The following is a 22,728-nucleotide window of genomic DNA, read 5'->3' on the forward strand; positions in this document are numbered from 1 at the left end:
AGGCTGGAACAGCCTGCACAGATGTGCTGGAGGTAAGGTGCACATAAAGCTATAGAGAAATTGAAAGGAGAGTATGGCCAGAACATAGAAAGCTGTGGGGAGAATAGTATGAACCATAAGATAGGGGCCAGATTACATAGTGCCTTTTTCAATCATAGATTTCAAAATTATAGCGTTAGATTCAAATCTGAGTTCTGCCACTTAAACTGTGTTACCTTGTATAGGTCACACACCCATTTACACTTTAATTTTCTTATCTATTAGATGAGAATAACAAGCTACTTCATAGTACATAATATCATGAAGATTATATAATGCTTATAGCAAACACTTATGTAATGTTTATCTTGTGATAAGAACTGTTCTAAGAATACAAAAACTATATGAAGTAGGTACCACTATTATTCCCAGTTTTGAAATGAGAGAAATGAGGGACAGAGGGTTTGAGTATAGCTAGTAAGAGGGTACAAGAGTTTAAACATAGCTAATAAGTGACCTTAACCTTAGGCAACCTTGCTACAGAGTTTGTGATCAAACTGTGATCCTCAGGATCCTTTAAGGGGGTCCATGGGGTCAAAACTATTTTTCATATTAATATAAAGATAGTATTTGCCATCTTCACTGTAATTCTGTCATAAATATACAGTGAAGTTTTTCTGCAACAGATTGAATGCAGAAGCAGTTATGAGGCTGGGCACGGTGGCTCACGCCTGTAATCACAGCGATTTGGGATCACTGGAGTTCAGGAGTCTGAGACCAGCCTGGTCAACATGGCGAAACCCCATCTCTACTAAAAATAAAAAAATTAGCTGGATATGGTGGTGCGTGCCTGTGATCCCAGCTACTTGGAGGCTGAGGCAGAAGAATTGCTTGAATCCGGGAGGTGGAGGTTGCAGTGAGCTGAGATTGTGCCACTGCACTCCAGCCTGGGCAACAACAGACTGTGTCTCTAAAAAACGAACAAACAAAAAAACCAATTATGAGATTCACAAAAAAAAGAACAACAACAACAAAACGCTATTCTGAATTTGCTTTTGTTTTAGAAGAATGTAATTTTCACTTTAAAATGTTAACATGTAATAGGCTTATTTTTAAATTAATTAATAAATGAACGTTTTTAGTGAAAGAAATTCTGAAACCAAAAAAAGCTGAGAACTGGTGCTGTACACCACTAAATTCTGCCACCTGTTATTAAATCAGATAAAATATAGGAAACACCTGGTATCATGTTTATACTCAATAGGCTCACTGGTAACTTATTTCCTCACTTTTAAGACACATTTTTGGCCGGGCGCGGTGGCTCAAGCCTGTAATCCCAGCACTTTGGGAGGCCGAGACGGGCGGATCACGAGGTCAGGAGATCGAGACCATCCTGGCTAACACAGTGAAACCCCGTCTCTACTAAAATATACAAAAAATTAGCCGGGAGAGATGGCGGGCGCCTGTAGTCCCAGCTACTTGGGAGGCTGAGGCGAGAGAATGGTGTAAACCCGGGAGGCGGAGCTTGCAGTGAGCTGACATCCGGCCACTGCACTCCAGCCTGGGCGACAGAGCGAGACTCCATCTCAAAAAAAAAAAAAAAGACACATTTTTTTCCACATTTTGATATTTTTAGAAATCAAGGTGTGACTTGTCTGAAGAAACTTTTCAGCAGCCAGCCAAGTAAATTGTGAAGTAGTAGTAGTCATTTATACTTGGTATTTCTAGAATTTAGCTTTGTGTATTCTTTTATTCAGTTATTTCAGTTGATATTAGTGGCACCACATGGGGTTGAAATATTAATTGGATTTGTGTCCCTAATTGTTTAAAATGTCTGCTATATATCACTGTAAGATACAGCTTTGAAATGAACAATTATCTCAGTAGAAGATTGCCTGACATATGTCAGTTAATTCAAAGACAACAAAATTGCCAAATCATTCAGTCTCTTATATCAAACCTTGGCAAGGTTGGTGTTACTAATTCATGCATCTGGGACAACATCTACTTGTCAGAAATTTCTGGACGATACATGAAGAAGGTATTTAACTTCCATTTGGTATTTAGTTTTCCAAGTAAAATAAGTTTAAGTTAAACTTATTTTAAACTTAGTTAGTTTCCAAGTTTAACTAAGAAAACAGAAATCTCAAGTTTTGTTATGGCCAGAAATAACACTGTCAGTGCTGAAGGTGCTCAAGATCAACAGATGATTGAATGCCTGCTATATGCCTGTCATTTGGGATACAGTGCCTGTCTCTGTAAAGTACAGATTTTAGTAGAAAAGACAGACATTAAGTAAACAAATAAATGATAATTACAGATTGTGCTAAATGCTATGAAGAAAATGGGCAGAGTAATGAGGTTGGAGGGAGGAGGAAGGTAGGGGTAGCTGATTAAAGTATATAGGGAAAGATTCTCTAAGGAGGTAATACATGAACTGAGTCTACTCCAGCCATGTACAGAACTGGGAGAGAATGCCAGGTGGCAGGTACAAAGACCAAAGGTGGCCAGAAACATAAAGGGTAAGTTTTAAAAAGTGGCATGTGATTATATGAGGGACCTTATACTCTTGTCTTAGTTACGCTTTTTGTTTTCTTTTTCATAAAATATTATTTTGTATTTTCTTTTAAAGTGCTTACTAAATTACTGTCTTAAAACTAGTAGTAGTTTTATAGTTTGGAAATATGATGTGTTATTATAATTATTATTAATACCACTATATTTCTCTATTTAAAGGTATTTCATTTTTAGTCATTTTTTAAATGGTATGGGTGGAAACAATAGAGGTTTAATGTGCTGAATTTGTGGTTATAGGAAAGATCAAATAGGAATTTAAAATAGTAATTTAGCCTGGAGATGATACTTTTTTTGTTTTGTTTTTTTTAAACCAGAGGATGGTCATCAGGATTACTTGGGGGGGCTTTTCCAAAATAAATATTCTGGACCCTATATCTGACAGGGATTCTGATAAAAGTACATATCAAAAGATTTGTGTTGCTTTTTAAAAAGTGTTTGGCTTGGCTGGGTGCAGTAGCTAATGTTTGTAATTTCAGCACTTTGAGAGGCTGAAATGGGAAGATTGCTTGAGCCCAGAAGTGAGACCAGTCTGGGCAACATAGGAAAACCCTTTCTCTATACAATAAAAAAAAATTAGGCCCGGCGTGGTGGCTTACACCTGTAATTCCAGCACTTTGGGAGGCCGAAGCGGGCGGATCACGAGGTCAGGAGATCGAGACCATCCTGGCTAACACGGTGAAACACCGTCTCTACTAAAAATACAAAAAAAATTAGCTGGGCATGGTGATGGGCACCTGTAGTCCCAGCTGCTTAGGAGGCTGAGGCAGGAGAATGGTGCGAACCCGGGAGGCGGAGCTTGCAGTGAGCCAAGATTGCACGACTACACTCTAGCCTGGGCGACAGAGCAAGACTCCCTCTCAAAAAATAAAATAAAATAGCCAAGCATGGTGGCACATGCATAGTACCAGCTACTTAGGGGGCTGAGGTGTGAAGATTGCTTGAGCCTGGAAGGTCAAGGCTGTGAGGCTGCAGTGAGCCCTGATTGTGTCACTGTACTCCAGGCTGGGAGACAGATCTCATCTCACACACACACAAAAAAATCTTTCTTTTTGACTTCTTAAGGCAGTTTATGTTCTTTAGAGAACATTTGAAAAAAAAAAATTGATTAATTGTAGTTTTTTTCTTGCCCTTTTCAGTAAAGTAGTAGTATACCTTAAAAAAAAAAATTCCTTGTAGTTAGCTAAAAGATGACTTGTTTATACATTTCTCCTAAAACACAGACATCTTGATTTAAACCATTTTCAGTGTTTTAAATGATTATAATTGTCTAAAAAGCTTTTAATTTTGATGTTTAAAAATGTTTTTGTAGCCTGGGCAACATAGTGAGACCCTGTCTCTACAAAAAACAAAATTATAAAAAATTAGCCAGGTGTGGTGGTATATGTGTATAATCTCAGCTACTCAGGAGGCTGAGGCAGGAGGATCGCTTGAGCCAAGGAGTTTGAGACTACAGTGAGCTATGATTGCACCACTGCAGTCCGGCCAAGGTGACAGAGACCTGTCTCTAAAAAAATAATGTTTTCATAATTTTTGTGTAACAATAACTAGTTAGAAAAGATAATGGAAGTGAATCCCAATCGTAATTGCATCAAAATATAAAAACCACCTAAGAATTAATTGGAAATTGTGTTGACCTCCATGAAGAAAATACAAAATTTATACTAAGACATAGAGGATTTTTAAGAAAGAGCAGTGCTATGCTCCTCTGTGGAATAACTCAGTATTGTGAAGATGTCATTTGGAATTAATTTATACATTCTCCTGAGGATAGGATGTGGGGAAGGAATTTATTATCAAAAGTCTAATATTCATGTGCAAGAATAAGGCAGGCAATAACGATGAAATATATTTTTAGAAAAAATGAATTAGGATAAGGCTTGTACTGTTATGTATTAAAGTATATTATAAAATGACAATAAATAGGCTGGGCATGGTGGCTCACACTTGTAATCCCAGCACTGTGGGAGGCCAAGGCGGATTGATCACTTGAAGCCAGGAGTTTGAGACCAGCTTGGGCAACATGGTGAAACCCCATCTCTACCAAAAATACAAAAAATTAGCTGGGCATGGTGGCACACACCTGTAACCCAGATACTCGGAAGGCTGAGGCAGGAGAATCGCTTGAACCCGGGAGGTGGAGGTTGCAATGAGCCGAGATCGTGCCACTATATTCCAGCCTGGGCAACAGAGTGAGACTCTGTCTCAAAAAATAAATAAAATAAAATAAAATGATAGTAAATAAATGATTGCAGTCCTTGTGCAAAACTAGTGGGAAATGTAGCCGGGAAATAGTTTCAAATATATGTAAGACTTTAGTAGTATTTCAAGTCTCTGCAAAAACAGAAACAAGAAAAGGCATACAAACAATGTATTAGAACAATTGGAAGAAAAAATTGTTAGATTTTAATCTCATATCATATTCTAAAATAACTTCCAGATTGTTTAAAGAGTAAACCATAAATGTGGTTTTTAATTTTAGAAGAGTGAAGCCTTAACTAAGCAAGCAAGGTGATTTTTTTTTGAGACAAAGTTTTGCTCTTGTTGCCCATGCTAGAGTGCAATGGCACTATCTTGGCTCACTACAACCTCTGCTTCCCAGGTTGAAGTGATTCTCCTGCCTCAGCATCCCAAGTAGCTGGGATTACAGGCATGCACCACCACACCTATTTAATTTTGTATTTTTAGTAGAGATGGGGTTTCTCCATGTTGGTGAGGCTGGTCTTGAACTTCCAACCTTAGGTGATCTGCCTGCGTCGGCCTCCCAAAATGCTGGGGTTATAGGTATGAGTCACCATGCCTGGCTGATTTTTAAAATACAGTAATATATATTGTGATTTCTTTTTTGTTATAGGGTATTCTGATTCCAATTTTCATTGTGCTAGTTTTAAAAGTCTTATATATTAATAAATGCAGTCAAACTGATGGTTTTATATTTAGATTAATTGAGGTTTCTATGCTATGGTAGTAGCTTTATAAACAGAGCAGGAAGAAATTCTGTACATGTAACAGCCATATGCTGCTTAAAAATCTGAAAGATTATAGTTTTGAGAGTAGATTTGAATATGCTATCAATAATGTTTATATCTTATAACCTTAAATTTTCAAGTACAATTTTTAGAATTTATACTATAGAAGAGAACAACACAAATGCACAAATATGTACACGGGTGTTGATTGCAACAAGTTTTTGGTAATATAAGAAAATTGAAAACAGTCCGGGTCCATCAGTAAGTGATTGAACAGGTAAGGTTTGTGCTTACAGTTCTGTGGCTGTTACAAAGAATGAGATAAGCTGGGCACAGTGGCTCACACCTCTAATCCCAGCACTTTAGGAGGCCAATGTAGGCAGATAACCTGAGGTCAGGAGTTTGAGACCAGACTGGCCAACGTGGTGAAATCCCGTCTCTACTGAAAATACAAAAATTAGCTGGGTTTGGTGGCGCACACCTGTAATCCCAGCTACTCACAAGGTTGAGGCAGGAGAATCCCTTGAACCCAGGAGTCGGAGGTTGCAGTGAGCTGATAGGGTGAGACTCCAACTCAAAAAAAAAAAAAATAAAGTTCTAGAATATATATATGTGTGTGTGTGTGTGTATATATATATATCCAATATAACCATTCTCTAGGGTGCCTGTTCACTCAGATGGTAGTTTCTTTTGCTATGCAGAAGTTCTTTAGTTTAATTAGATCCCATTTGTCAATTTTGACTTTTGTTGCCATTGCTTTTGGTGTTTTAGTCATGAATTCCTTACCCATGCCTATATCCTGAATGGTATTGCCTAGGTTTTTTTCTAGGGTTTTTATGGTCTAACATCTAAATCTTTATATTTATTTATTTATAATTTTTTTTGAGATGGAGTCTTGCTCTGTCGCCCAGGCTGGAGTGCAGTGGTGTGATCTTGGCTCACTGCAACCTCCGCCTCCCGGGTTCACGCCATTCTCCTGCCTCACTCAGCCTCACGAATAGCTGGGACTACAGGCACCTGCCACCACGCCCAGCTAATTTTTTGTATTTTTAGTAGAGATGGGGTTTCACCGTGTTAGCCAGGATGGTCTCAATCTCCTGACCTCGTGATCCACCCACCTTGGCCTCCCAAAGTGCTGGGATTACAGGCGTGAGCAATCGTGCCCGGTGATATATTTTTAACAAATGTAAAAAGCACACTGTAGAACACTATATATGATGTGAACACATGACTATTTAAATAACATATATTTACATACATATATGTTATAAATATACATATAAATACAGATCTGGAAGAATGGTTGACAGTGTTTGTGGATGGAATAGGTGGTTGGGCTAAGTTCCATTTTTTTTTTTTTTACAGGCATCTATGATATTTGAAAATTATTTAAAAATTTAATGTCAACTAAATATGTATTTATAGCTAGATATTTTTGTAAAACTATAGAGGTAATAGTTGAGATACAGAGCAGGTATGGCTTTTTATTTTTCCAGTAAAAAAAACAAAGGTCAGTAATTTAATAATTAGCAATAGAGATAAGGGAGTTGTTTAAGGTTCCAATTTTGTGTATTTTGGGAAGTATGTCCTTTTTGTCACCACTACAATGAAATTTCCGAACTTTTTTTTTTTTTTTTGAGACAGGGTCTCACCGTGTTGCTCAGACTGGAGTACACTGGCATGGTCATAGCTCACTGCAGCCTTGAACTCTTGAGATCAAGCATTCCTCTCACCTCAGCCTCCTTAGTAGCTAGGACTACAGGTGTGCATGACTACATCCAGCTAATATTTTTTATATATACTTTAAGGTCTAGGGTACATGTGCACAACGTGCAGGTTTTTTACATAGGTATATATGTGCTATGTTGGTTTGCTGCACCCATTAACTCCTCATTTACATTAGGTGTTTCTCCTAATGCTATCCCTTCCCGCTCCCCCCACCTCATGACAGGCCCCGGTATGTGAAGTTCCTCGCCCTGTGTCCAAGTCTTGTCATTGTTCAAGTCCCACCTATTAATGAGAACATGTGGTGTTTGGTTTTCCGTCCTCTTGATAGTTTGCTCAGAATGATGGTTTCCAGCTGCATCTTTGTCTCTACAAAGGACATGAACTCATCCTTTTTTATGGCTGCATAGTGTTCCATGGTATATATGTGCCACATATTTTTAATCCAGTCTATCATTGATGGACATTTGGGTCGGTTCCAACTGTTTGCTATTGTGAATAGTGCTGCAATTAACATACGTGTGCATGTGTCTTTATAGTAGCATGATTTGTAATCTTTTGGGTATATACTCAGTAATGGGACCACTGGGTCATATGGTATTTCTAGTTCTAGATCCTTGAGGAATCGCCACACTGTCTTCCACAATGGTTGAAGTAGTTTACACTCCTACCAGTAGTGTAAAAGCGTTCCTATTTCTCCAGCATCTGTTGTTTCCTGACTTTCTAATGATCACCATTGTAACTGGTGTGAGATGCTATCCATTGTGGTTTTGATTTGCACTTCTCTGATGACCAGTGATGATGAGCATTTTTTCATGTGTCTTTTGGCTGCATAAATGTCTTCTTTTGAGAAGTGTCTGTTCACGTCCTTTGCCCACTTTTTGATTGGGTTGTTCGATTTTTTCTTGTAAATTTGTTTAAGTTCTTTTTAGATTCTGGATATTAGCCCTTTGTCTGATGGGTAGATTGCAACAATTTTCTCCCATTCTGTAGGCTGCCTGTTCACTCTGATGGTAGTTTCTTTTTCTGTGCAGAAGCTCTTTAGTTTAATTAGATCCCATTTGTCAATTTTGGCTTTTGCTGCCATTGCTTTTGGTGTTTTAGTCATGAAGTCCTTGCCCATGCCTATGTCCTGAATGGTAATGCCTAGGTTTTCTTCTGGGGTTTTTATGGTTTTAGGTCTAACGTTTAAGTCTTTAATCCATCTTGAATTAATTTTTGTATAAGGTGTAAGGAAGGGATCCAGTTTCAGCTTTCTACATTTGGCTAGCCAGATTTCCCTCCATCATTTATTAAATAGGGAATTCGTTCCCCATTTCTTGTTTTTGTCAGGTTTGTCAAAGATCAGACAGTTGTAGATGTGTGGTATTATTTCTGAGGCCTCTTTTCTGTTCCATTGGTCTATATCTCTGCTTTGGTACCAGTACCATGCTGTTTTGGTTACTGCATCCTTGTAGTATAGTTTGAAGTCAGGTAGTGTGATGCCTCCAGCTTTGTTCTTTTGGCTTAGGATTGTCTTGGCAATGCGGTCTCTTTTTTGGTTCCATATGAACTTTAAAGTAGTTTTTTTCCAATTCTGTGAAGAAAGTCATTGGTAGCTTGATGGGGATGGTATTGAATCTATAAATTACCTTGGGTAGTATGGCCATTTTCATGATACTGATTCTTCCTATCCATGAACATGGAATGTTTTTCCATTTGTTTGTGTCCTCTTTTATTTTGTTGGACAGTGGTTTGTAGTTCTCCTTGAAGAGGTCCTTCACATCCCTTGTAAGTTGGATTCCTAGGCATTTTATTCTGTTTGTAGCAATTGTGAATGGTAGTTCACTCATAATTTGGCTCTCTGTTTGTCTGTTATTGGTGTATAGGAATGCTTAGGATTTTTGCATGTTGGTTTTGTCTCCTGAGACTTTGCTGTAGTTGCTTATCAGCTTAAGGAGATTTTGGGCTGAGACAATGGTGTTTTCTAAATATACAATCATGTCATCTGCAGACAGGGACAATTTGACTCCCTCTTTTCCTAACTGAATACCCTTTATTTCTTTCTCTTGCCTGATTGCCCTGGCCAGAACTTCCAACACTATGTTGAATAGGAGTGGTGAGAGAGGGCATCCCTGTCTTTTTTTTTTTTTTTTTTTGAGACGGAGTCTTGCTCTGTCGCCGGGGCTGGAGTGCAGTGGCCGGATCTCAGCTCACTGCAAGCTCCGCCTCCCGGGTTCATGCCATTCTCCTGCCTCAGCCTCCCGAGTAGCTGGGACTACAGACGCCCGCCACCTCGCCCGGCTAGTTTTTTGTATTTTTTAGTAGAGACGGGGTTTCACAGTGTTCGCCAGGATGGTCTCGATCTCCTGACCTCGTGATCCGCCCGTCTCGGCCTCCCAAAGTGCTGGGATTACAGGCTTGAGCCACCGCGCCCGGCCGGGCATCCCTGTCTTGTGCCAGTTTTCAAAGGGAATGCTTCCAGTTTTTGCCCATACAGTATGATATTGGCTGTGGGTTTGTCATAAATAGCTTTTATTATTTTGAGATACATTCCATCAATACTTAGTTTATTGACAGTTTTTAGCATGAAGGACTGTTGAATTTTGTTGAAGGCCTTTTCTGCATCTTTTGAGATAATCATGTGGTTTTTGTCTTTGTTCTGTTTATGTGATGGATTACGTTTATTGATTTGCGTATGTTGAACCAGCCTTGCATCCCAGGAATGAAGCCGATTTGATCTTGGTGGATAAAATTTTTGATGTGCTGCTGGATTCAGTTTGCCAGTATTTTATTGAGGATTTTTACATCGATGTTCGTCAGGGATGTTGGTCTAAAATTCTCTTTTTTACTTGTGTCTCTGCCAGGGTTTGGCATCAGGATGCTGCTGGCCTCATAAAATGAGTTAGGGAGGATTCCCTCTTTTTCTGTTGATTGGAATAGTTTCAGAAGGAGTGGTACCGGCTCCTCTTTGTACCTCTGGGTAGAATTCAGCTGTGAATGCATCTAGTCCTGGACTTTTTTTGGTTGGTAGGCTATTAATTATTGCCTCAGTTTCAAAGCCTGTTATTGGTCTATTCAGTGATTCAACTTCTTCCTGGTTTAGTCTTGGCAGGGTGTATGTGTCCTGAAATTTACCCATTTCTTCTAGATTTTCTAGTTTATTTGCGTAGAGGTGTTTATAGTATTCTCTGATGGTAGTTTGTATTTCTGTGGGATCGGTGGTGATATCCCCTTTATCATTTTTTATTGCATCTATTTGATTCTTCTCTCTTTTTTCTTTATTAGTCTTGCTAGCAGTCTATCAATTTTGTTGGTCTTTTCAAAAAACCAGCTCCTGGATTCATGGATTTTTTTGAAGGTTTTTTTTTGCGTCTCTATCTCCTTTAGTTCTGCTCTGATCTTAGTTATTTCTTGCCTTCTGCAAGCTTTTGAATTTATTTGCTCTTGCTTCTCTAGTTCTTTTAATTGTGATGTTAGGGTGTCGATTTTAGATTTTTTCTGCTTTCTCTTGTGGGCATTTAGTGCTATAAATTTCCCTCTACACACTACTTTAAATGTGTCCCAGAGATTCTGAAATGTTGTGTCTTTGTTCTCATTGGTTTCAAAGAACATGTTTATTTCTGCCTTCATTTCGTTATATACCCAGTAGTCATTCAGGAGCAGGTTGTTCAGTTTCCGTGTAGTTGTGTGGTTTTGAGTGAGTTTCTTAATCCTGAATTTTAGTTTGATTGCACCATGGTCTGAGAGGTAGTTTGTTATAATTTGTGTTCTTTTACATTTGCTGAGGAGGGAGTGCTTTACTTCCAACTATGTGGTCAATTTTGGAATAAGTGCAATGTGGTGCTGAGAAGAATGTATATTCTGTTGACTTGGGGTGGAGAGTTCTGTAGATGTCTTATTAGGTCTGCTTGGTGCAGAGCTGAGTTCAAGTCCTGGATATCCTTGTTAACCTTCTGTCTTGTTGTTCTGTCTAATATTGACAGTGGGGTGTTAAAAGTCTCCCATTATTATTGTGTGGGAGTCTAAATCTCTTTGTAGGTCTCTAAGGACTTGCTTTATGAATCTGGTTGCTCCTATATTGGGTGCCTATGTATTTAGGATAGTTAGCTCTTCTTGTTGCATTGATCCCTTTACCATCATGTAATGGCCTTCTTTGTCTGTTTTGATCTCTGTTGGTTTAAAGTCTGTTTTATCAGGAGGTAGGGTTGCAATCCCTGCTTTTTTTTGATTTCCATTTGCTTGGTAGATCTTCCTCCATCCCTTTACTATGAGCCTATGTGTGTCTTTGCATGTGAGATGGGTCTCCTGAATACAGCATACTTATGGGTCTTAACTTGTTATCCAATTTGCCAGTCTTTGTCTTTTAATTGGGGCATTTAGCCCATTTACATTTAAGGTTAATATTGTTATGTATGAATCTGATCCTAACATTATGATGTTAGCAAATCCAGGTAATTTTTAAAAATTTTTTTGTAGAGATGGGAGTCTCATTCTGTGTTTCCCAGGCTGGTCTCAAACTTCTGGCCTCAAGCAATCCTCTCACCTCAGCCTCCCAAAGTGCTAGGACTGCAGGTGTGAGTCACCATTCCTGGCCTTCAAACTTCCTATACGATCAGACCATGCCTGCCCGTCCACCCTCAGTTCTTGCCCTTTGCGCTCTGTACTCCAAACCACTTGGATCTTCTTTTAGATTCTATAACTTTCTGTGCTTTTTCTTGCCACAGGACCTTTTGTATAAGTGGTTTCCTCTTCCTAGAATGTTCTCTTTCTACTCCCCTTAACTCTATGAATCCTGGATATCTCAACTTAAGCAGTACCTCAGAGAAGCTCTTTTGATTCCTTAGTCAATATTTGGCTCCTTTGTTTTATACTTTTGTGTGTCTTTCTTTCTTTCTGTCTTACCCTTCATCTCTTTGCAAAAATATGTTTGGTCTCCTCCACTAGATAAGTGGTTCATTAAAGTGGGTGTACATCTGGATTTGTTTATTATTCTATTTCCAGATCCTAGCATAATGGCTGCCATATAGTTAATGCTTAAGAATTACTTACGGAATGAATCAATCAATTCTTACTGAATCCCTTTTTAGCTTTTTCGGCAGCTGCCTACTTGGGTGCTGATAAACTTCCAGGGGTGACTCCCTTAGCATTTAAATGGAATTACAGTTTACATCCTACAGCTTGCTTTTTCTACTTGGGCATTTTTCCAGTTCATTTATTTATTAATTTATTTTTGAGACAGGGTCTCACTCTATTGCCTAGGCTAGAGTGCAGTGGCGTGAACATAGCTCACTGTAGCCTTGACCTCCTGGGCTCAAGGGATCCTCCTGCCTCAGTCTCCTGAGTAGCTGAGACTACAGGTGCACACCACTCTACCTAAGTGTTTTTTTTATTTTTTGTAGAGATGGGGTCTCACCATGTTGCCCAGGCTGGTCTGGAACCCTTGAGCTCAGTCCTGTGTCAGCCTCCAAAAGTGCTGGGATTACAGGCATGAGCCACTGTGCCCAGCTATTTCTCCATTTTAGAAGATTTATGGATCTATTTTCTTCAGAGGCCTAATTTTGTATGGTGCATATATGTTTATAATCAGTTTGCTGAATATGTAACCTTTGTTTTCTGGTTTATCTGGCTTTGTAATTTATACTCTCTCGGTTCGTTTTATGATATGTAGCTTATTCTGGTTATGTATTTGATAAAACTGTAGACTGTGCATTTGTCTGGATAATGTGCAACTTGATTTTACTCAGGACACTTATCTTTGCCACTTTGAAGTATAATTTGCTGGAGAAAATATGAAAGCATTAGGATAATAGGTTTCAAATATATCATTAAACATAAAACTTACTTTTACTTTATTTTTGAGGCAGAGTCTGGCCCTGTCTCCCAGGCTGGAATGCAGTGGCATGATTGTAGCTCACTGCAGCCTCTATCTCCTGTGGTCAAGTTATCCTCCGACCTTTTCATACCAAGTAACTAGGACTGGATGTGCACACCACCACACCTGGCTAATTTTCTTGATTTTTAGTGGAGACAAGGTCTCACTGTGTTGCCAGGCTGGTCTTGAACTCTGAGCTCAAGTGATTCTCCTACCTCGGCTTCCCAAAGTGTTGAGATTCAGGTGCGAGCCACCACGCCCAGCTAGAACTTACTTCTGGAAATTTTCTTTTAATTGTGCTTCAAACTAAAACAAGTCACTTTATCTAAAATGTATACTAGATTAATTTCCCTTGGTGAAAGGCACATATCATTTATTTCTAGTTGTTTCTATAAGTACTACTGTCCTCAGCTTCAATGCTTTTTTCTTTTAGAGATAAAAGAGGATTAGAAGGTAAAAGAAAATGCTGGGAACTGACCGTTGTGTGGTGGAAGAATGGTTATCAGAATTCAAGGTAAATTGGATTGGAGATCAGAATGTATTATATTATTCTGTGTGTCAGTAATTCAAACAGTGAATATGTGCTCTATGGAGAAACGTATAAAAATATGGTAGGAAGTGAAAATGACAAAATACAAAATAACGTGCTTCTGTAATTGCAGTTCTTAAAAATGGTACTAATATGAATAATGGCTAGAAGGTGATATGTAAAAATGAAAATAGTTGTTAAGATTGATGAGACCTATTTTAAAATATATTCAGTAAAAGAGAAGATCCACCAAGCTTTAATAAGGCACAAAAATCGGATTTGCGCCTACGTTTTTCTATCCTGTAATTAAAAGTCAAATAGTCTTGATGGAAAACTATGTAATTTATGAATACTGTGGAATTATAAATGTTTTGGCAAAACATAAATGCAAGAATTGAAACATCCTACATTTTTTAAAAGATGAGATTAATTTAGGATGGCCCATTTCAGGAAATCTTGGTATAATGTGTGATTTCTAATCAGTATTTATGGTTGAGTAGTTAGAAGAATTCTATACTGTAACATCCTAACTTAATTTGTTTGCACTCTGATGGTTCTTTCTTTCTTTTTTTTTTTTTTGAGATGGAGTCTCACTCTGTCACCTAGGCTGGGGTGCAGTGGCGCTATCTCGGCTCACTGCAGCCTCCACCTCCCAGGTTCAAGCGATTCTTCTGCCTCAACCTCCTGAATAGCTGGGATTACAGGAGCCCACCATCACGCCTGGCTAATTTTGGTATTTTTAGTAGAGACAGGTTTCACCATGTTGGCCAGGCTGGTCTTGAACTCCTGACCATAAGTGATACGCTCGCCTTGACCTCCCAAACTGCTGGGATTCCAGGCATAAGCCACTGTGCCCAGCCTATTTCTTTATATTAATTATTTTTACTTTTCTTACTTGAGTTTGTCATAAATCTGTTCAAGAACTACTTGTGTAAAATAAAGTTCCTCACTTCTCAAATGTTCACTTTTGTTTTCCTTTGGTGGTTTCTTTTAGGCATTACCTGACACTCAGATCACCAGTTATGCAGCAACTTTACACCGGAAAAAAACACTTGTACCAGCCCTCTATAAAGTTATTCAAGATTCGAATAATGAGGTAGGAGAGCTCAAGAAAAATAATTTCTACATAGTGAAATGAAATATGTTTACCAAAACATGTAAATTTAAGTTTTATAGTTTTCTCTCCTTGTGAATCTGGAAAATTTTCTTTCTGCTGTTTTTCATTCTGATAGTTGCTTTGGCTTTCCCTATTCCCTGCCTTTCCATATTTTGAAATGTTTTGGTCAAATTTTTTCCTGTTGAGTGTGCAGTATGTTTTGATTGTTGATTTTAGTGACCATCATCTCAGTGGATTATGTATTTGAAACTTTTCTGTTGCCTATTCTGGAATGTTTCCTGCTCTGGAAGCCATATTTTAACTGTATACTGATCCAGCTTTATTTATCTTAAGTATTTTTACAGTTATTTTTCTGATAATATATAACTAGGTATAATCACTCTAAAATCAAACTGATAACACAAAATGATGCTGCTAGTCAATTTAGCTTGAAAAGGATCAGAGGAAGCATTTTTTAGTCTAAGTAGTCAAGATCGATAAACTTAGAATAAGAGTTTTGTATTATTTAACCTTGTGACAGAAGGAAAAAGTGCAGTTATTGAGTCTGTATGTTAACTTATGCAAAATACACACATTATCTTTCCATTAACACAATAGTGTGACATACAGTTTTATCACCACTGGATTCATGTATGCTTAAAATGAAAATGAAAGGAACACACAGGAAAGTAGCTTCTTATCTTCCCAGATACAGCCTCCAAGAGTGCCTCTGCTGTGTACTGGAGTGAGTTTGAAGAAGTTCAGGTAATCCCCTCCTAACCAGCAGCTTAACTTAAAGTGTATCTTCATTTTTGTCCTATCACTAAAAGCTTGCTTATTGACCTCCTTCTTTCCTGTCTCCTAAATTGCGATTGGCTCTCAGTTAGACTTGCATATGTTGCTATTTGTAGCAGCAATTGCAGGATTCATTTGCTTTTTCTCTTGCAGTGTATTTCTGAATGTTTTATAACTCTGGGTATGCGTAATGTACGTATATGCATATCCATATGGTCAAGAGTTTTCAGAATTCTTTGTTTGAATAATGAATGTGTGTATTCCCTACCGCTTGTTTTGCGCTATCTTAACATTTAAGCTTTGCTTATTAAAATGTATTTGTTTTAATGCTTTCTCTTTAGATTGTAAGCTCTTCATGGGCAGTGGTCAGATATTCTATATTTGTAACTTCTCTAGAATCTAGTATTTTATCATGTACATGACAAACATAGAATAATATTGATTGGAAGAACAGTGAAGTACAAAATGAGATTCTAAAATGACATTTTCATTAGGGCTCAGAAGTGTATAAGAAGTAACCTTTTCCTATTTCTTTGTATAATACTTTGGAAGCTTTTACATTTAAAAAGCTATTCTCATTACTTTCTGTTGTCATATTTCATAATATTAATGTGTGGGACTTTGGGGCTCTCATGGCTAGAAATGGAAAAATTACAACTCGAGGGATGTGAGCTGAAGATCCAGCATTCATTATAATCAGCCAGTTGCTAGAGGAGGTTTGAGTTTCTCTCCTGTCTCCTGTCAGGTTAGAAGGCTCTAACCATGTGTTCAGACTTCAGAAAAACAGAATGATAAATTCGATAGAATTTCAGAACAATTCTGGACTTTAGTCATAGAAGGAGGTCCCTTTTAATTCTGATTTTGTTATATTCTGAAAGAAACAAATGTACTATCTAGGTTACAAGAAATTATTTTAGAAAATTGTCATGTGCCATATTTAATATGAATTAGAACTTACAATAGTTGCTGGTGCAGTGGCTTACGCCTGTCATCTCAGCACTTTGGGAGGCGGGGTGGGGGTGGATCATAAGGTCAAGAGATCAAGACCATCCTGGCCAATGTGATGAAACCCTGTCTCTACTAAAAATACCAAAAATTAGCTGGGTGTGGTAGTGCGTGCCTGTAGTCCCAGTTACTTGGGAGGCTGAGACAGCAGAATCGCTTGAACTTGGGAGGTGGAGATTGCAGTGAGCCGAGATTGCACCACTGCACTCCAGCCTGGCAACAAAGTGAGACTCCGTCTCAAAAAAAAGAAAAAATATTTGGAAACTTTCATATTTTCTGATTCAAATCTACTACTCTACAGCACTCTCTTGCCTTTTCTGGTGTTTAGTGGTTGAAGTATCTCAGGTTGTATCAAAAGCCATCTCTTCTACTTAGGCCTGGATCCTATCTTCTCTAGCTACCTTAAGGACTCGGGTCCTGCAATTATTCCTTCTCTCTTCCATCACTGATCTTTTTTTCTTTCTCTGATGAGTGGAATATGATAAACAACCTTATTCTATTTTTTAAACACTTTATTTGAGCTTACCTCCTATTATCTACCCCATTTCTCTGTCCCTATTCACAGATGAACTTCATAAAATATTGCTTATTCATAGCCTCTGTCTACTTGTCTCCTTTTCTTCACCTCACATTCTTTAACCCACTCAAGTTAGGCTTCATCTTCATTATTCCATCAAAATACTCTCGGTGTGTTCATCAAATAGCATGTCTCCTAGCAATTATCATGTCAAAACAGTGTTTGCTAAATTTGGGAAAGGTGTCGGTTATGATTTTTTCTAACCCAAGGATAATGATTTTTAATACTTTTTGATGTGGGTGGTGGTGCCATTTAAGGGAGGTCAGAATCATTTATATTAAGAATTTGAGAACATGGTGCTATGAGACATACACTTCAAGTTAAAGTTTTTTTGTTGTTTTTTTGTTTTTTTCTGAGCCAGGGTCTTACTCTCTCTTCCATGCTGGAGTACAGTGACAGTATTATAGCTCACTGTAACCTCAAACTCCTGGACTCGTGATCCTCCAAACTCAGCTTCTCAATTAGCTACGGGCACATGCTACCACACCCTGCTAATTTTATTTTTTATTTTCTAAAGACAGAGTCTCACTTGTTACCAAGGCTAGCCTTGAACGCCTGGGCTCAAGCGATCCTGCCACCTTGGCCTCCCAAAGTGCTGGGACTACAGACATGAGCTGTTGAGCCTGGCCACAATTAAAGATTTTAACACATAGATAGCATTGGCAATTTTTCTTTTTCTTTTTTTTAAGACAGGGCCTCACTTTGTCACCCAGGCTGGAGTGCAGTGACTTGAACACAGCTCACTATAGCCTGAACCTCCTGGGCTCAAGCAATTCTTCTGCCTCAGCCCCCCAAAAATAGCTAGGATTACCCAGGCGTGTGCCACCACACCTGGCTAATTTTTGTATTTTTTGTAGAGATGAGGTTTTGCCACATTGCACAGGCTGGTCTGAAACTCCTGGGCTCGAGCCATCAGCCTGCCTTGGCCTCCCAAATTGCCGGGATTACAGGCGTGAGCTACTGTGCCTGACCAGCAAATTTTTAACAGTCTTACTTTGTAGTAGTATCTGATTAAAAGTTACCGGATTGCCAACATCTACCCCCCATTCGCTTAAAAAAAAAAACAGAGTAATAATGTTGGTAACCCTGTATTACTTCACTGTGCTTAGTTAAATTATAGTGTCCCACATGCCAGTGTACCTGTTGCTACTGAGAAAGAGGAGTTTAAGGTCTTCACAGAAGAAATTCATCATAATTGTACCGTGGCCCGTGAAGTTTAGAGAAGGCAATCTTTGGAGAGTTTTTTTACTAAAGAGGAGATTGAGTTTGAAACATGAGTATAAATTTTTAGTAAACCAAATTTGTGAGAGCAACAGTTTTTTACTTCTCCCAAAGAACTGAATATTGCTCTCAGTATTTAAGAAAGATGCCAGCAACTGACAGTTTCCAGAAGTTTATTACTTGTTCATTATTGGCACTACATGGAATACACTGTTTGTGATTAAACAATCTATACCTCCATTCTAATATAAGAAATGTGGTAGAGTGGAAACATCAACGTGATGTCAGAAGACCTGAATTTAGTGTCTTATTTCACCATTAACTTCAACGACTTTTGACCAGTTATCTGATTAGACCAATCAGATAATCAGACTTCAATGTAAGGGAAGAGTTGCAATATTTTACTTTTGTGTCAGTCTTGCTCTGTTACCCAGGCTGGAGTGCAGTAATGCTATCATGGTTCAATGCAGCCTCAAACTCCAGGGCTCAAGCTATCCATCCTCTTCAACCTTGTGAATAGCTGGAGCTACAGATGTGTACCTCCACACCCAGCCTCTGGAAAATTTTTTAAGATTTTAAAAACTGTTCTGATAGTGATTTAACATAAAGGGCTTAGTATTTACTAGACTAGGATGTGTATGTATGTAAATTTTTTAAACTTTAGAATTCTTCCAGAGCTAATCCTAACTCTTCTAAATAGATTAACTGTATAATTGACATGGATTTGTTAAGTTTTTATCATGACAGTGACTTTTTATTGTAGAGTGTTAGATTATTACAGATGTATATAACTATATTCAAGTAGATTTCCAAAGTTATATGCATTATTTTAATCATTCAGAATAGAGGAAAGCACATGAAATTACTGAACTATTATTCTTTTTTTTAAAGAGTGTTAAACTTTAAAAATTATTTTATGGTTTCTTGTCAATATTTTATATGAATTTTAAAGTCATAGCCCAGTTTTGTGCAGCCTACAGTTACTCCAGCAAACCCATTCTAAATTGGCAGTACATATTTAGGGAAAAGTGGGAAAGTTTATTTTAACTGTTCATTTTCTTCAGTTTTCTAGATCGTGAAGTTCCTCATAAGTAATATTGTGTGATATCGTATGAAAAATTAGCCAATCGAACACTGAAAAAGCTATTTCTGGATACTTTTCTCCTTTTTAAAATCTTTCACATAAATACAATAAGTAAAATTTAAATCAGTTTTAAAATGGTTTGCTTCACTTGTATGTATTTTAAATATTAGCTAGAATTTTGGATGCGCAAATATTTATTGCAAAATCCCTTCTACTGAGTGGTATATAACTTTTTTTTACATGGAATGTGGATGATTTAATGAATTTCATATTGCAGTGAAGACACTGAGTACTTAGAGACAATGACATCAATACAATGAAAACTGATTCCACAGAACACTTACAAATGCATACATTTTCCTCCAAAGAAGCATATTTTTCACAGATTTAAGTAACGAATGATTTACATAGGATGCTTCAGATTCCTATGTATATTATTTTTCAGTAAGAGTGGTATATAATTTGTTTAAATCATAGTCTCAGTTGAGATTTTAAGTTTATTCCCAACAATATTATGCAAAATTACCTTATTTCAATGGAAAGTTTTTGAAATGGAGGATAGTAAGAGTTGATAAGAATAGAAAGGAAAATTCTTCTTAAATATAAATGTAGTACATTGGCTAAAGGACTAATAATCTAGTAAATTTAGTAGTACAGTATACTGAAAGGTACATTGATATATGGGCACAAAATACTTCTTACAGTTAGTGGATTGGTCAGTTTAATATGTGGTTTCTTTACACAAAGGTTTTGGTTAAATTAACTCAAAATGTGGAGAAATTAACATTAAGACTATTTTAAAAGTATTATACAGATATAGGTGCCTTTAAAAAAAACAACAAAAAACAGTTACAACCAAAAGAATTGAAATGACCAATGTACTTTATTTTCCTTTTAGCTCCTGGAGCCTGTCTGCCATCAGCTGTTTGAGCTCTATCGTAGCTCAGAGGTTCGACTTAAGAGGTTCACACTGCAGTTCTTGCCAGAATTGATGTGGGTTTATTTACGGCTTACAGTTAGCCGAGACAGACAGAGTAATGGTTGCATTGAAGCACTTCTGTTAGGAATATACAATTTGGTAAGTTGAAGGTGACAGAAATTTTAAGTATTTTGTAAGGTCCTCTGAAATACTTAAGGAATGTTTAGAGAAAAATAAATCGGCCAGGTGCAGTGGCTTATTCCTGTAATCCCAGCATTTTGGGAGGCCGAGGCAGGCATATCACTTGAGGTCAGGAGTTTGAGACCAGCCTGGCCAACATGGTGAGACTCTGTCTCTACTAAATATACAAAAATTAGACAAACATGGTGGTGTGTTCTTGTAATCTCAGCTACTCGGGAGGCTGAGGCAGGAGAATCTCTGGAACTGGGGAGTTGGAGGTTGCAGTGAGCCAAGATTGTACCTGCACTCCAGCCTGGATGAAAGGAGTGAGACTCTGTCTCAAAAAAAAATTAAAAATAATAAATAAATAAATTGAGGCCAGATGTAGTGACTCATGCCTATAATTCCAGCACTTTGGGAGGTCAGGGTCTGAGGAGCACTTGAGCCCAGGAGTTTGAGACCAGCCTGGGCAGCTTAACCAAATCTTGTCTCTATAAAAAATTAGCTGGGCATGGTGGCATATACCTGTAGTCCCAGCTACTCAGGAGGCTGAGATGGGAAGATTTCTGGAGCCCAGGAAGTCAAGGTTGCAGTGAGCCATGATCGTGCCACTGTGCTCAAGCCTGGACAAGAGAGCAAGACCACGTCTCAAAAAAACAAAAAACAATTCAAATGTCTATAAATGTAACTTGTTTGAACTAATTAGGTTGAGTACAGGGGTAAATATTGATAATGCATTTTTTGATAATGTATTTTATAAAGTATGTAAAACTACTATAATTGATAGCATTATTAATATTTATTTCTTCAAATTATTTTATTTGACCAATATTTATAAATGTTTTTGGATGTATGGCATTGAGTTGGACACTGAAAATATGGAGAATTACATGTGTGGCACCTACTTCTAGGAAACTCCTGCTGTGTTCGAAAAGACATGTTTACACATAACTAGTAATGCGGTTTGTATAATAAGAGGATTTTAGAGAGAAACTCAGATGTTAGCTGAAGTTATCATGGCAGGCTTTATTGAGGCGATGGCATCTAAGCTGGGCCTTATGAAGAGGTATAGTTTTGGCCCGTTGAGATAAGGAGCAGGTGAGATTTCAGGAAGCAGCTATCAATTGAACATAAGCAGAGAGGCAGGACAGTCAGGTCACATCCTGGAAATAGAAAGTAATTCTGTTTGAAGCACAGAGTACATATGCAAGCTGGAAAAGACAATTTTGTGTCAGTTTTGGAGAGTCTTTTTAAAGTGAAGAGTTTAGGTTTAGGTTCTCTTCAAAGCAATTAGAGGGTTTTGAACAGAAGAATTGTATTATATATTGGGAAAACGAATCTTGTGGTGGTTTGCAGAGAGACTTTTGAATTATAAATTGAATTTAGTCACCACTTCTTATATGTTAAAGGCTATATACATAATTGAGAAGAGTGAGGCAACTGGACATGAGATTTCTGTTTCTCTGAGGGGAGGACATCAGTTTCAGGAAAAAAGTTCATATAGTATTATAGCATGGTAGGATTTTTAAAATCTTAGTAAGAACACAGTGGAAACTAGGGGGAGGAAAGAAACCATAAACACTTCTGAGATACTAGGGGCTTTACATAGAACCCGAAGATTGAGACTTGATCACTTCTGCAAGATGAGGAGGTTATGCTAGAAAGGTTACAAGGACTGTAGGAAGCAAGGTGAAAAGGTGAGGGAGAGTTTAGGAACATGGGATCATCTGCGTAGCACTTTTCTGAAGACTTGGGCAGCACAAGACACCTTTTCTTGCACAATTCAGGGAAACAAAATAGCACAGCATCATATTTCCATTCCCATGTGCCTCTACAAAATTGGGCAGTTACCTGAACTCATCAATAAAGAATCGTGAATTTTATGAATGTATCTTGGAGTCATTGAGTGGGGTAGCAATTGAGAACCCAAAGTGTTATTTGTCATAAAAGTTGTAAATTTGTTAATAGTTATTTGATAATATATCATGTATTTGATAGTACATTGTTTATAAAACTCTTTTCTTCTAAGGAATTCAGTACCGTAAACATTATTATTCTATTTTTTTCTCATGATGTCCATTTAAGGACCATTGGTATTGAAATTTCTGCGCCTTGAAGTCTTATATTTTGTGTATTTAGTATACATTGTAAACAGACACTCCACAAAATAAAGTTTAGTTTTATAACTGAAAGGTAATAAAGTACAAGAAAATTGAATCTC

General features: G+C 37.7%; 1 protein-coding gene across 5 annotated transcripts in view; it reads left to right on the top strand.

The window, feature by feature from the left end:
- The window catches only part of FAM126B (family with sequence similarity 126 member B), an 88,040-nt gene that overhangs the window by 26,596 nt on the left and 38,716 nt on the right, over positions 1–22,728 (top strand). For 3 of the 5 annotated variants that reach the window (XM_033231976.1, XM_033231978.1, XM_033231977.1), the window contains exons 3-5: positions 13,535–13,615; positions 14,625–14,726; positions 20,307–20,486. In XM_033231976.1, coding sequence (XP_033087867.1) covers positions 13,565–13,615; positions 14,625–14,726; positions 20,307–20,486 — 333 coding nt within the window. In that variant the 5' untranslated portion in view covers positions 13,535–13,564. Of the gene's footprint in view, positions 1–13,534; positions 13,616–14,624; positions 14,727–15,435; positions 15,492–20,306; positions 20,487–22,728 lie in introns of all 5 variants that reach the window. The other 2 variants (XM_033231979.1, XM_033231980.1) reach the window with 1 other exon arrangement.

This window comes from Trachypithecus francoisi, unplaced genomic scaffold (genome assembly GCF_009764315.1).
Source record: "Trachypithecus francoisi isolate TF-2019V2 unplaced genomic scaffold, Tfra_2.0 Lachesis_group13, whole genome shotgun sequence".
NCBI classification, from domain to species: domain Eukaryota; kingdom Metazoa; phylum Chordata; class Mammalia; order Primates; family Cercopithecidae; genus Trachypithecus; species Trachypithecus francoisi.